We start from the raw sequence: 15,829 nt of genomic DNA on the forward strand, positions 1-15,829 counted from the left end.
CAGCTAACGATTAAAAGTTTTTGGAAAAGCAGTAAAAATCCAGCTCTGTGGGTGATAAAGCTTCACCTGAGCTCTTTCATTTCTGATCATCTTTTAACTTTAGTTTGCTTGTAATCAGATCCTTTTTTGTCTGGTATATTTTCTGTGAAATAAAAGCAATTAAAGGAATGTATCTTTTATGTACTTGTCAATCAAGATATTGTGTACCTTTTATTCTTTATCAGAATATCTCTGTATATTGTGTTTCTTAAACAAGATTGATGAACATGTACTGTATATTAGTTCTGCATTTTTTTCACATGCTTTGCCCCTTTTGACTTCATGTCTACATAAAAATAATCACTGAAATTGGAGAACATGTAACATATGATCTTTGTCTGTGAAAATATACAAAATAAATATTGTTTTGATTAAATTGTAAATAAATTGTAGTAATTTGAAATTTTTACACATGGTTGTCCAGTGCTGACCTTCTGCTACCTGTTTGAGTGAGGCAGATGTATGATTTGATGAAAGATATATACACCACAATTTTTATCCTTGAACTGAAGTTTTTGTGTGGAAGCCTATTTTCAATAATGTGATGGGGAAAAAAAGATCCTACTAGTGATCGAGAAAATCTTTCGAAATAATGACTAGTATCTCAAAGTAAGTACTCTGTATCTACAAAAATGAGAAACTTGCTCAAAAATAAGTAGGCTACTTTCTTTTCTTGGAATAGTGATTTATAATCTTAAAATAACAATTATATTGAGAAAGTTTCACATAATTATGAGATACGTCAATATTTTTGAAAATGTTTGTTATTATATTGCAATATTGAGTCATGATTTCAGAAAATCATTTTGAGAAAGTTCCTCATAAATCTGAGATACTAGGACATCATTTCAAGACAAGTAAGTAGGTTTTTCGAGAAGTCATTTTAAGAAAGCTTCTCTTTCATTTGAGAGATTAAGTTATTCTAAGATAAGTCATTTCGTGAAAAATTCTCATTAGAGAAAGCTTCTCATTAATTTGAGATACTAAATCATTATTTGAAGATAAGCAAGGCATTATTTTGGGAAAGTTTGTCATTAATTTGCAGGTAACTATTTTACTAAGTCATTATTTTTGAGAAAGTCTCATTTATTTGAGATACTAAGTCATAATTTCGAGGAAATTTCTAATTATTTTGAGATACCATGCCAAAACTTTGAGACAAGCAAGTCATCCTGAGAAAGTTTCTCATTATATTGCAGGTAATTATTTTACTACGTTGTTATTTTGGGATGCTAATTTACTATTTTGAGTTTCTCATTATATAGATTTACAGGATCTTTTTTCTTTGCCAAAGATAGATACAAACCCGACTGTTTGTGATTCAAATAAACTTTATTGACTTTGCGTCCAGATGTCAAAGGGCATGCAAATACAGGCTTGAATCGGAAATTGTTTTTTTTTTTTCATCCATTTGATTCTATTTTCTTACAAAACTACGTGCACCTTAAGTAATCAATTCTGCAGCGTACAAACCACAAAAATACCAGTTTTACATTATCAAATACTGCACATAGAAAACATTTACAAAGCACAGGTATAAAATTACAGCTCCCTTTTTCCTCTTTATAAGCATCCTTTAACCAGACGGTCTGCTATGCTTTGCCCTTTGAAACGTACGCTCCACTATGGAAAGGTTAAGGCCGGTTAGGAAATGACAACTGCTCATCTACCAACACCAGCAGTCCATTTTAACTGGGCAGTATGTTTTGTTTTATTTCACTAGATGCTTTCATCCATCTTTAGATTCGATTCCAAGGCAACCATTTACTATATGTGCTTGGAAATATTATTGTGTTCCTTTAAATCTAGTGAAAGATTTACCTCAGTTGTCGAAATTACAAATGTGCTTTGCTGGGCTTGATAAGATGACGGTTGTCTTAGATAGTGGGGAGGGGAGCTACAGTGGCCTTAATATAGTTTGACAGACAGCTAAAAGGACAGAATGGCTACTCAGAAGACTTGTGCTGTGATTACCAACATTTATGGACGCGGATGAAGACAAACTGGTATATTCAGCAGCAAAAAGTCCAATTTGCCCATCAGATCAGCAGTAATGTCTGTTTTGCTCTCATTGGCAGCTGCTACATCGGCAAACAGACATTTGGAATGCATGCTTCATTAGACATAGAAAGTCAATTAAAAAATAAAAAATTGCTGCTCATGGGGCTATCGTTAAATAGCAATTATTAACAATGCGCTGCATGCTCTGTCGAGTCTAAATTGCTTCTAGTGCTTGAGAATGTGATCTGACTTTTTATCGCATTCGTCGTGGTGGTGGGCTGATGCAGATTCAGGCTGAGGTTACCATGACCCAACACTACTGGGTGAGACAGAGGCCGAGGCCAAAGGTGAAGGCCCCAGCAACAGGCTACAGCCAATAGTTATTGCCAGAAGACAAAGTGGAAGGCTAAATCCATGCTACTTTAAGATACAGCATTTTTTGCATCTCATTGAATTTCCTGTGACATTGTACTGGGTCTAATTGACTTCCTCATCACGTCATGTCATATTATCATCATAATCATACCATCACGTAAGTTAAATACAAGAAAATCATCAGAGTAACCATGCGTCAAACGTTTTTTGAGTTCAAAGTACAAAAATCATATCAATCCTGTCAGCTTGACAGAAGGGGAATAGCAATACTTTCAGTTTGAAAGCCATCGTGGCGATTTAAATAAATAAAAATGCATTTCGCCAGACAGAATTCATGCTTGTTTCAACCACAGAGCTGTTCTTTTAAAGTGAACGCACAAAGAATAAGACATACAGTATAGAGTACAGTAAAAGTAGGGGCTGTCTGAACCAACACAGACGAGGTCCCTGGAAAGTCTTCAAAGAGATGATATAGCAAACAAGATGACAAAAAATTACCCTCAGTTCTGGTGTAAGGATTAAGAAATACATTCATAAAACTATACATATACACATATATAACTTCGGTACAATATTTCAAGCAAAATACATTTGTCAAAACTTTCAGTTGTGTGCTACTATAGTGAAGCAATGTCTCCTACACAAAATAAGGCCATTGTAAAATGAACAAGCCCTCATTTTCATGAAAATCTCAAGGCAGGTTTGTGCCTCTCTGACTCTCTCTCCTCCTTCTCTGAACAATACCTCTCCCCTTACAAAAATAAAATACATTTCCAACATAGCACTCAAGAGACGATTCAGGTTGATTGAAGATACGTTATAAAAAGTTTTGCACGCAGTAAAAGCCGGATGGTGGATTTTATAGGGAAGCAAGCAAGAGTATGAGTTTACATTCCAAAGCATCCAAAGCCCTTACATTCAAACCTCAGCTGAGCCAGAAAACTCAAGCCAATACTATCTTTACCCGTCTGAAGCGCAGTTAAACAAGCTCTGCATGCGCCGAGCCGTTTCCATTAAACTGCCAAAGTGTCTATAATGGACACTTTGATTAATCCAACATTTCAGCAACCTGCTTGCATGCATCAACCTTTACATTTACAAAAGTCTAAGACGACCGACTGTAACTCTGCCCTGCCATAGTCAACCCTGCTGCTTGTGAGGCTCAAACCTCTCTTAAAACCCTTTGAAACCAGAGCAAAATTTGCTTAATTTATTTTACAAACACGGGAAGAAGGCCATGAGAAATTTTAGAAGAAATGACTCAAAAATTTGCAAGAAATTAGTTGTACAAGTACGGAAAATTACCTGAAAATTAGCACACATACACACACACACACACACACAAAAAAAACCCATAACAAGGAAATGACCTGGAAATAAAGCTTAGAAAGTACTAATAATGTTGCAGCATAATTTGAAATATATAATTATGATCATTACAAATATCATTTTCTGGACATATTTCCCTAGCTTTTAAAAAAAAAAATTTAAATCCAATAATTTCTTTCTGTTTCTTGGCAAGTTGCTCATTACATTTTCCCCATGTTTTCAAAGAATTTAAACCACATTTGCTTAGGTTCCAGAGGTTAAAATACTTGAGAAAGGTGTCTGAGCACAGCACAGGAAAAGTGATGTCAGTCCAAGTTTAAAAGGGTTAAGGGACCCTTTTGTCAACTCACTTAACACAGTAGAGTCAAAATAAATCAAATGTGATGAGACAATGCATGCTAATCACGTAATACTACAGTCAGTTTGTTCTAATCTAAGGTCAAAGCAATGACAAGAAATGTTAATGTTCATATCTTAAAAACCCTGATCCTTAAATGCTCCTCGCTGTGGTCCACAACTTGAGTTTAAGAGTTGCTTTTTTAATAAATATCTACACATTTAAATCTCTCACTCACTCACATGTTGCTGCTCATTATTATGCATCACACAGTACAATAAATGCATCTCATTGAAAGACATACACCCACACTACACTTTGAAGAAAGGCAATATTTCAACTTTTTCTTTTGGTTGCAGGAATTGAGAGATTTGGACAAATTTGGCAAAATTTCTCTTAGCAAAAACACCCCTTGTAGGATTATTATACATCTCTTTGCATTATATCTTTCTCTACTTTTAATCATTAGAACAGTTAATGTTTAGGACTACTCATTATACAGCAAAGGGACATAATACGGTCTTATATAAGCTCCAAGGAATCACATGGAAAAATATTAAGTCTACCAAGGATGAAACATTCAGCTGGGATGTTATATAGGTCTAGAAATTTCTTTTCATTTTTTTATGTTCTTTCCATTTTTCTTACTCATCAGCCAATTTTTTGTCCTCATAAAAGGCGCGCACTGAAGAGAATGTGTGCAAATACCAAGAGTAATAGTCCTTATTTTTACATCATGCCAGCTGTCCACAAAAATAGAAAGATACAAATTAACAAGGTACGTAAAATTACTTCATATACATGACCATACAATTACAGATCCAGCAAGGAATAGCTCCAAAAAGGTAAAAAGAAATTGGAACCCAGACCTTGACGGTTTTTCAAAAAAAGGGCTGTATATATGATGGGAGGGTCAAAAAATGACCATCATCCTCCTCCCAAAAAAATTCAAGAATGCCAGAGATCCCTTTATCCAAAGTTCAACGAGCGTTGAAATGTGAATTCTGTTGGTCTGAAGTGCTGGCGAGACAAACTGCCTCGGAGTTTCCCTTTTTGCCGAAGGATGAAGAGAGGAGTGAGCTTCACAGTTCTTAGCAGACAACAGAACATATGGTGGTGATAAAACCAAATGTAAGCTTGTAAAGACGCACAAGCTTTTATTAGCCAATAACTTGAAACTGTCATCTCTGCTCACAACGCTACTTAAACACGACTCTGATGTATTTATCCATACACAAGGTTAGGTGTTGGTCCCGAGACAGACAGAAAACACTCTGAACCACTGAAGAATAGGACGAAATGTTCATATTAGAGAAAACAGTAAACACCAGTGGTTCAGTTTGCCCTGCTGCTCCTCTGCCAGTTAAGACTCAACCATTGCACATTTTACAAACAGCACACAGGTCAGTTTCACCTCTTTTTTGTGTTTTCAGTCACAAATAATATGCTTCAAATACGAGTAAAAAGTGGCATTGGTAAGTTTGAGTTAAATATTAAAGGTATACTATGCAGGAATTGTTGGCTCAGACACACTTTCTGCATTGAACTTCCACAGACAGTTAAGGGTTAATGTCTGGAGGTGAGTTTACTATCCTCCTATTGCCAATGTTGGGTGAAAGTGAGACGGCACTGCTGGGTCCTGAGTGTATGTTTGTCTGTCTATTATCCAACTTAAAACTAACTTCACGGGGCGCCTGGTGGCTCAGTGGATAGAGCAGCGCCCCAAGTACAGAGGCTGTGTCCTCGCAGCGGCCATGGGTTCTAATCTGGCCACGACCTTTGCTGCATGTCTCCCCCTCTCTCTCTCCCCCTTTCATGCTCACACTGTCCTGTCAATTAAAGGCTATAAAAGCCCAAAAAATGATCTTAAAACTAACTTCACCGTTTAGAGAGGTTTGCGGCTGACTTAACTGCAGCGTTTTGGGCTGGACTGGAGTTTGGAACAAGAGACTGGAGCATGTGCAGTTAGTGTGCTTACTATGTGTGCAGTCCATGCTGTCTCAAAAAATGGGCTGCACACTGATGTCCACACAGGGACTCTCCCAGACATGACTGTTAATCAGCCCTCACCGTCTGAAAACAGCATTACCAGCGACAGCTAAATTTTGTGCACTTTGCATTTCGCCTTGCTATATTTATGTTTTTTGGGGCTGTGTCCTCAGTATTTGGAGCTTACAGTCTGGCACCTGTTTGTTACCTTTTTATAAAGTCCAGACCTCACCTGCAAGCTGTGCTCAGGGACATCCCGAACACAGCAAAGGAAAAATGAAATTAGAAAAAAATAAAGAAGGCAGAGTCTCTGCAGATAAATCCAATCCCTGCACCACACACTTCTAGTGGGACGAAAGGGAAGATTGAGAGAATTTACTTCTGTAAAAGTCTTTTTAGGAAAATCCTTCATAGTACATCTTTAAATATATCAAATACTCAAATGCAAAAGCAAATGATTACATTTTTACCAATGCACGCCTTCATCCTAAAGACATATATTTTTAAGATTTAAATGTACCTATTTACACAAAAAGATTGAAGCTTTTTGCAAATAAATAACTATCATGAGTGCTCAGATGTAAATTCAGAATCAGTGGTAGAACTGACCTGTTTCAGCTGTCTCAGCGGGCCTTTACACTGAAATTCAAAATACACTGGAGTTACATATCCATCCTGGCTTTCAGTTAAAAGATTCAGAGCACACTGCAGTTTGACCGAATAAAATACAAATAAATAAACAAGTGGTCGACCCCTGCATGTTTGTCATTTAAACATAACACATATATTACAGTAAAGTGCCATCTTAAACACAAACACGCTGCCTGACAGGAAATATGAAGAGGGACTTGTTGCACCTGAAATGAGTAAAACTACCGAGCACGGCAGGTTCACAATAGACCTGCTAGAAAAGTAACACTGGCGTAAATAGTCAGATATCAAAAAGAAAAATGTGTTTACAACATTTACAACAGGTTTAGTTACAGTCAGTGTGACAGAGAGGAGGGGACCAAAGAGAAAGAAGGATGGTTCAAGGTTGTGGTTGGTGCCAGAGACAGAGACAGAGGCACACTCAACACCTTCCCACCTCCTTTATCAGTAAGGAAGAAAAAAAGATGACATCAAAACGGGGAAATCAACAGGAAGTCTGGTCGCTGGTATACAGAGAGAAAAAGAGTGTGGCTGTGGCACCCCCTGGATGTGGAATACAAGAATCACAGAAAAGAGCTGGACGCGTTTCCCAGAACACCTTTGTACCCAGTGCCCTGTGCGGTGCAGCAGTCTTTTACTCTAAAGATGAAGGCATGATCAGAAATTTTGTTCATCAGCGAATGAGTAGCTGGCTGACTACTTTGCGATGATAGCGCTCCCCCTGTCACCCGCCATTCTCCCTAACTCAGTGCAGTGCTCTTTTGCAAAATAAAGTGGTGCTATACTCCTGTTACATTGGTCGCAGCAAGCTAAAATTAAAAAAAAAAAATGAAGCACTCCAAAATGTCTCTACAAGGGTTGCAAGCAAACATGCAGAATGCAGCCGATACATATATAAACACAAATAAGTATTTAACTATCTATTTATATATATATATTTATGTATATCTATATATAAACTCTGCCCTGTGAAAATTATAGAATAGCAGTGCTGCTACCTCACATAATAGCCATTATGTGAAACATCCAAGCCTGTTGCCCAGGTATGTTTATGCGTTTCGGCCTGCTGTTCTCAGCCTGTGTGTGTAGAATGTATCTTCTTTTTTTGCATTACATCTAAGTCATTGACTCTGCTACATATCCATACTTTATATCATATACTAGTTCACCTACGACCTATAGCAATAAGAACAACAATAACAATTGCTTTGGTTTTAAAAAATAAAGTTTTTTTTCTTAGTTTGGCATAGAGAGTTTAGAAACTGGCATTGGGATGGCCCTGGGATGAGTTGTGCCATGGATATCTGGTACCTTGGAATGCAGAATATGGCACCCGGTGGATCGCTGTGTCGTGGTAGGTGTTGAGATGGGACGTTGAAAAATGCTACATGTTCTGGTAACTTAACTTCAAGTTGGTTTTGCTCACGGTTTTCTTAACTAAAATACTGATTAGTGTATGTGAGAATGCGGGCATAGTGTCAGTGTGTGTGCGTTCAGGTGGATGAGATCAGGTATTTGTGTCTTCCTGCACAGATGTGTACGTGTATATGTGTGTGTGTGTATGCCTACCTGTCATCAAATACAGTCGTTGTGTATATACAGTACGTGTGTCCGTGTCTGCATGACTCTGCCTTTGCCATGCATGTGCGTGTCTACTGGGTATCTAGGTGCACGAGGGGCTGGTGGCGCTCTCCAGGGAGGACTGGGAGAGACGTCTAGTGAGGGGTCCGATACTGGGATCTGCCAGAGAGGAGGTAGGGAACAGCTTGTACCAGCCGCTGACTGTGGCAGACAGGTCCAAATCCTCAAGAAGGATCTGGGCCATTCCCATGAAGCACTTGTGGTCCATACGCCCGTAATCCCCCCACACTATTACCTACAGAGCAGATGAGAACAAATCAGTGGTGGAGGAAGTATTCAGATGTTTTACTCAAGTAAAAGTACTAATATCACACAGTGACTGTTGCTTATTTAGTCACAAATCTTTACTGCCACAGGTAATACCTTTACTTACTTCTCTTCCTGTAAAGAATGAAAATGTTTTTACTAAATTCACCTTTTTCTCGAGGCCAAATATAAAATGTCCTCATTCCTGTAATTATACACTCAAGCAGAAATATGCAAATTCACTGATAAAAATGCAGTCCGTGGGACATTTTACAGTAAAGTCAGGGAATAATTCTGTCAGATCGGTTAAAGGATTCCTCTTTTTTTTTTTTTAACTGCGGCTTTGCATGTTTTACAATTTTCTAGGAATTTTGACAGATGAAAAAACCAATACCAACTAATAACAACTGACATGACTGTGTTGACAAGTCTGTGTGTTGGGTGTGAAAATGATCATTAGGAATGAAAAAATGAGGAAAATAAAAGGAAAAAGTAAGAAAGAGCAAGTCAAATGAAGTCCCAAACCTGTAGCACTTTGCCCTGAGGACTCTCATCAAACAACAGAGCCTGCTGGTAGGTGGGGTCCAGATTCTTCTTCACTACTTTGGTTTTCTTCTTGGCCAAGCACACGCCATTCTCCAGCACATACACCTTTACGTAGGTCGCTGCAAACAAAGCACAGATTAGACAAAGGAGCCATATCAATAAAATATCAAAGCACTGGGTGAAGTCAGATCAGAGTACCTGGTATGTTCTTGGAGCCCGGCTTTGGGGTCAACCTTCTGGCCTGGTTGATCTCAACCTCCAGCTGCCCTCCTCTGTCTACCATGCCTACATAGACATCCCCTGTAGAGAGAAAACACACCATCTGTAACAATCCAGAAGAAATCTAATCAATCTAAACCAAAAACTCACAACACTGTGGTGCTCTGAGCTTCTGTTTACTGAGGCTGAAATGGCCAACATCTAACTGCAGAGGGCGACACAGAGCTGTAAGTCTGTCCTCACAGCCAGGTATGGAGGAGCTCTGCTCTGTTGTTTTTCACAAGCAATGACCTTTGCATGAAAGATTTATACCTCATGAAAGAATAACTTCATCCGTGCTGAGTGAATACACGAGTATTGTGCAGTATTTTTAGATGCTGCGGTGCAGCTAACAATTTGTATGTTGGCACAGAACTGTCGATTTGATTGTCTGTCATCCTACAGTCCACCATCAGATTGTCGCATATTATTAGGGATGTCTAAATCGGATCAGAAGGATCGCTATCAGGCCCGATCAGTGCTGTCACACAGGCATCATAAAGGGAGAGCACAATTTGCAGCAGATATTCAGATTGTATTGTAATGCTGATACTCAAATAAGTAGAAACTGATGATTTTTTTATGTTCAGCTTAAGCTGCTACACCACTTTAGTAGAACAGAAATTTTTTGTTCATTTTTAGTGAACTAGCTTTACTATTATAATGTAATAAGCAGAACTGTGACTGATTTTTATTTGTTGTGACTGAGAATATTAAAGTTCAGCTACAACTACTTTGAAGTGGATTTGTGATTACAGTACTCATTTATAGTGTTCTGTACTTTTGTTACAATGCTACACAAAGAGACATTTTAGTTTGTTTACTTTGTTATTTTGTTGAAAAAAGGAGCACTAAGTGGATTTGTGAGGAATTTCTAAAGAAATTTCAGTTTGTTTACTAGGTCATTTCATTAGAAAATGCTGCCCTAAGTGGAATCATATCAGACAAAATTATCTTTAGTTTGTTTTCTTTGTTATTTTGTAAAAAAATAAAATAAAATCCCTTAGGAACTATTGGATGCAGACATTTTTTCTTGTATTGCATTGCAGAGCTATTAAACTGTCAGGTACACTGGATTTATTTAAATAACTTTAAAGTACTTGACAAATGCATTGTGCAGCAGTATTGTCAAGGTAAATAGTATTGGATCGGGACTCAGTATCAGCTAATACTCAATATCAAATAACTCAGATCGAGCTCGGGGGCAAAACAATACTTGATTGGGACATCCCTTTTACTTATGCTTGTCTGGTTGATGATAAATCTAAAGTGATGCTGTTTAGTCATTGTTTAACTGACCTTAACTGTGCAAATGATCACATTATATCCCAGAAAGAATCAAACAATACTAGATTGGACTGAACATGTAAAGATGGCGCTATTGGTCAATTTCACTCATCTTACCCATGGGGGGTGTAGCTAGTGTTTGCCGGCCTACAATCTGAGCGGGGCCTAGTCCATCCAGAAAGTCACTGAACTGGCTCTCAGGCCCCAGGCGTGTGGTAGGGAAGACAAACCTGAGAGAGGGAGGAAACAGAGTACTGATGAAAATGAATGGATACTGTACATACACAGATGAGATGAGGTGCAGTTCAGATACTCACGTTCCATCAGAGCTGTTTGAGTTGGTGCTGCCATCAGTTGAGTCCTTGCTGCCCTGCCTTGTCACTCGGTTTCTCATCTCCACGGCGATGCCAGTCTCTGTGCTCCGTCGGATGGTGCTGCGCAGCTTCTTCGTCCCGCCGTCTGAAAAACACAAAGGTAACAGTTCCTGCTCCAAGTGCCCTTATTTCAGCAGGATAATCCTCCAAGCATAATAATCAGAGGAAGCCGTAGAGCTGTCTGATAAGTAAGTCGGGTATTACACAGGACCAGTGCCTGCACGATAAGAATGTGCTGCCTGGTCATTTAGACACAAATATGAAGAGATCTGAACCCCTGCATATCTTGTGCTGCAGATAAAAGCAGAAGTTTTCTCAGGTGAGAAGTTCCTTGAAGGCTTTCTTACATACCAAATTTATAAAAACACACCTGAAACAGAGCGAGGACAGATGTTTCTGTCATTTTTTTATGGCTGTATGATGGGCTGCACAAGAAATATCCACTATGTTAGTTTTTTTTTAAATATCTCACTAAAAAATAAGGAAAACTTCAGGGTGGCCTTGAGAACATCCATCTCCCCACTATTTATTTTGAAGCAAGTTCACTCAAGCAAGAAGGCAATCTCACCTAAATTCCACTGGGACGTCCACACGCTATTGGAAAATCTCTCTACCTCGCAAGTATTACTGCTGCCCATTTTAAACACGTAAAGCCCATTTCACAATGCCTGTTGTGAGCAGGGGGCAATAAGCTTCAAGGGGGGACTCCTGGGCCTGACTTGTGAGGTAGAAACATACACAAATTGGCAGCTTGAGGAATGCTGTGAGAGGCGGTGTGGAGAGACAGTCAGGAGGCTGAGCTCAGAGGGGGAGAGGCGAAGGTATTTAGGCTTTACAGCTCTGCTGACGCGAGGAGAACAGGAGCGAGGTGGAGAGCTGCTAACCCCACAAGAAGCTTTCAGGGCATCATCCCCTGTAATGACACACTGTATCTCTGTGGGACTTGACATGCCGGGTTCAAAGTAGTACGGCAAAGTCGATGTGATTTGGATTCAGGATGTGACAGGTAGGGCTGCGTATTTGTGCAGTTTGAGCAGGCAACCCTTTCCTTATCCCTTCCATCACACATTTGTCTGTGTTGTCCATCTTGCAACATTACCCAGAGTTCTCATGGTCTAAAGAGACAATGTAGGCTCACTGATGCATTTCAGGGCAACACAAACACACAAACACACGCGCACACACACACACACACACACACACACACACACACACACACACACACACACACACACACACACTGATATCCTGATATACCCATGTTTAATTGTTGCACTAATTTTTCAAGCAAAAGTGCCAAATATTGTTTTTTTTATGTTAGGAGTTGATGGGATTCTGGGAAAAAAATTGCATCTCCTGATCATAAAATACTCATCAGATTAAAGAAGAAAATGTATTAAAATAATCGTAAGGTGAAGCCCTTATATGAGTGCATTTATTACTGCAGTCATGAATTACATTTATGTAAACATACAGTGATTATGTAAAAGAATATGCTAACTTAGACTTTCTATTAAAACATTACAAGCGGTGTAGGCAGAAATCTGGAATAGAAAATACACTCTCTTTATGCAGCACGCCCCTCTTTGTCCTACGCTACTCCCACTAAATGACCATGGACATACAGTAATTCATTCAGCCCTCCGTACCCCGCTCTCTCTCTCTGTTTATCAAACCACAAATGATACATGAATAACTGGCTAGTTAGTTGTTAGCCTTCTCTTTTGTGTTGCTTCGCAGTGTAGGCAGTTCTTGCCAATGCTGGTATAGCTACTTTCTCTGCAGGATTCTCAGCCACTGAAAAAGGCTTTCACGAAAACTTGTGAAAATCTCGTTTTCTCTCAGTCCACTTGAATTATAATATTCTCAAAGTTTACTGTAGGATTTTTGCCCAATGATACCAAAATAAAACCTAGCTTTAACACTTTGAAAGTGACATATAATATATATAATATACATATAGTGACATCACTTTTGTTGTGGTGCTTTCAGACGCCTTTCACAAGTATTTAAACATTTGAACCTGAAGCAAATTGTTTTGATTTCAAACATGTCAAAAAAGCAATTAGCAACATGGTAATATATATATGTATCTATAATATTGTGTTGCTTATTTTCAAGTAATTTTCTTCTCCTTGTTGTCATTGCATCACCTGTTTTTAATCCAACTGGTTCAGGTTTCAAAGAGTTACGTCTCTAAGCTGGTAGTGGAAAGAAGAAAGAGAGAGAAACAAAAACAAACACTTTCCCCTACAGCTGTAAACAATAAAGCAAATTAACAACTTAAAATTTCCCTAACCGTTTAACACAATAATCTATAGAGACAAGTGCAAACCATCACACACAAATGTAATGCTAACAGTAGATCGCAGGAGTGTCTGTACATTCACACCTCCGTACAACATTTACACTCAGACCCATGGTGTCTGCACGTGAGCAGTCTGGGCAACAGGGTGACAATTTAGTCAAACAAGAGGATGAAAAAGCTGCTCTAAGTTGTTTTGTCAGCTTGCTTTATAAGATCTCTACAAAGTCTCCGACTTAATTTCCGGGGCTTCCCCTTGACAGGGGCTTTAAACGTTGGCACATTTTGAAATAATCCTGCTGTAGGGGTTTAAATTCTTGAAAATGTCTTCAACCTTTCCCAAACATCTCTAACTTTTCCCCTTCAACGTGCTAATTTGGAGATAAATCACTGGTTAACAAAGCAATAACAAGAGCAACAAACTGATTAACCTCCTCTGTTTTAGCGCTGTGTCCGTGCAGCTCATTATGACTGCAGTTGCTGTAGAGACTCGTACATCTCTCCTCTATAGGAGGACATATAGTTGAATGGTGCAGTCACTAAAGGAGACTTTTAACAAGCGGTTGCTCATTGTTGCCAGTTAAGCGCACACCCAGGTACAGCCGTCCCACTTCATTAGCCCAAGCAACTCCAAGCTCATTAAGCATCCTCGCTGTGCCCATCTCATCACCATGACAACCACAGACACCCCGCATCATCACCATCACTACGGGGATAAACAGATAGCAAACAAAGCCACTTGATGAGACTTTAGGGGGCTGAGAGGAGGAGATTTAACACAAGAGGAGAGAGGGGTGAAGATTGAAACAAGAGAGAGGACAAATAGAAGTAAGGAGAAATGGGTGAGACAAGAGTGATGGGGTCCCATGGGTGCTGGAGATGAGGAGAGGGGTTCTGCCTTCTGCCGCCTTCTATTTATAATCCTGCAGTTAAGAGTATTTCCAACACACAGTGTATGTGTGTGTGAGAGAGAAATGGTGTGTCTGTTTGCAGCATCACACCCAGACAAACTTCATGCTCTCCTGCTGCCATGACAACCCCCGCCCTCGGATCTGGACCCAGACAATGCCACCTGAGACAAATGGCGCCATGGTGACAGGCTCATCCCCCATTACTTTTTTTTAAACAAATATCAATTATTGAGGCAACATGTCACCAAATCACAGCACTTTACACCGTCACTGCAACAGTAACTCATTATTGAACCATGCGGGCCTGCTGGCCAAGAGTAGAGTTTGACTGTTATCAAACCCCCTGAAACCTGAGCAAGTTGGCTGGATTTCTTTCAAAAACATGGGGTGAAGGCAATAAGCAACTTCAATAGGCATGGCCCAGAATAAGCATGGAATTAGTAAAAGGCTACAAGAAAATTACCTGAAAATAATAAAAAAAAAATACATAAAGGAATATAAAAAGAGAAAAGAAAAAAAAGACCTTAATTTATTTTTTTCTTCTAACATAATTTTCAATAAATAATTATTTCTTTTCTGTAACCACCATCCCCCAGCCCCCTTTGTTTTGGGTAATATCTGATAACCCTCCCTAGCTTATGTTCTGGTCATTTTCTGGTCACCAATTTGTCAGACATTTCTTAGAAGTTGCTCACTGCCTTTTCCCCTCTGTTTTTGTTTTGTTTTTGTTTTTATTAAATTAAATAAATTAATACATTTGATCAGGTTTCAGAGGTTTAAATGCTGGCAAAAGGTGTCTGAATACAGCACAACAGAACTGATGTAGATCAAGGTGTTAAAGGGTTAAACATAATTCAGTTACAAGTGTGAATGATCTAACAATCATGAGGGTCAAATGCATATTTCTAATGACTTTGAAATCTGTCAAAATACCCTCAGAGTGTGGGTCACCCCCCACTAACTATCTTTGAACTATCAAGCAGTTATCCATTTAACTTTATATTAACACTTGTTACTCATTTGTCAGCCCCCCGCCCCCCTAAATGGTGCGAAGCAGTGATCTCTTCCTTCCTATTTAATCCCCTCCTCCTCGTCTGCGCTTTCCCTCCATTCGTTTCCATGGCAATGCCGTCTGCATTGCACCAAGAGCCCCGGCTGGCGTGTTCGCTCATAAGCCTTTCCCCTCTCTGTGTGTCTTTCCTTGCTTGCATTGTCCTCTCCATGAGTCCTTAATCAGCCACCACTTCTTTTTCTGTCTTCAAATCGGATCTCCCCCCACAGTTTAATTTATTACAGCTCTTTGTTAGCTTGCTGTCATTTTTTGTTATCCCTGTGCCCCCTTTTCCTATACATATGCACCTATATTCACTGACTCCTTTGTTTGCTTTATGTGCATTTCCAAATCCTTGTCATTCCCCCCTTTTCTTGTAGTTCTAGTCACTGTCCATCTTTGACACACAACTTCTATCTCTCTTCTCTCGGTCCATCCCTTCTAAATTATTCAGCGCATTTCCTCCTCTCCCTCTGCTGAACTAACTTT

General features: G+C 39.2%; 1 protein-coding gene across 1 annotated transcript in view; it reads right to left on the minus strand.

The window, feature by feature from the left end:
* Positions 1-8,285: 8,285 nt before the first annotated feature.
* Positions 8,286-15,829, minus strand: part of rims3 (regulating synaptic membrane exocytosis 3) — a 37,461-nt gene continuing 29,917 nt past the window's right edge. Inside the window, exons 3-7 of the mRNA XM_042506641.1 lie at positions 11,017-11,158; positions 10,817-10,929; positions 9,353-9,454; positions 9,134-9,273; positions 8,286-8,597 (exon numbers count right to left, since the gene is read on the minus strand). Of these exons, the coding sequence (XP_042362575.1) occupies positions 8,385-8,597; positions 9,134-9,273; positions 9,353-9,454; positions 10,817-10,929; positions 11,017-11,158 (710 nt within the window). The 3' untranslated portion in view covers positions 8,286-8,384. The remainder of the gene's footprint in view (positions 8,598-9,133; positions 9,274-9,352; positions 9,455-10,816; positions 10,930-11,016; positions 11,159-15,829) is intronic.

The sequence above is a fragment of the Plectropomus leopardus genome, chromosome 18, assembly GCF_008729295.1.
Source record: "Plectropomus leopardus isolate mb chromosome 18, YSFRI_Pleo_2.0, whole genome shotgun sequence".
Classification (NCBI taxonomy): Eukaryota; Metazoa; Chordata; class Actinopteri; order Perciformes; family Serranidae; genus Plectropomus; species Plectropomus leopardus.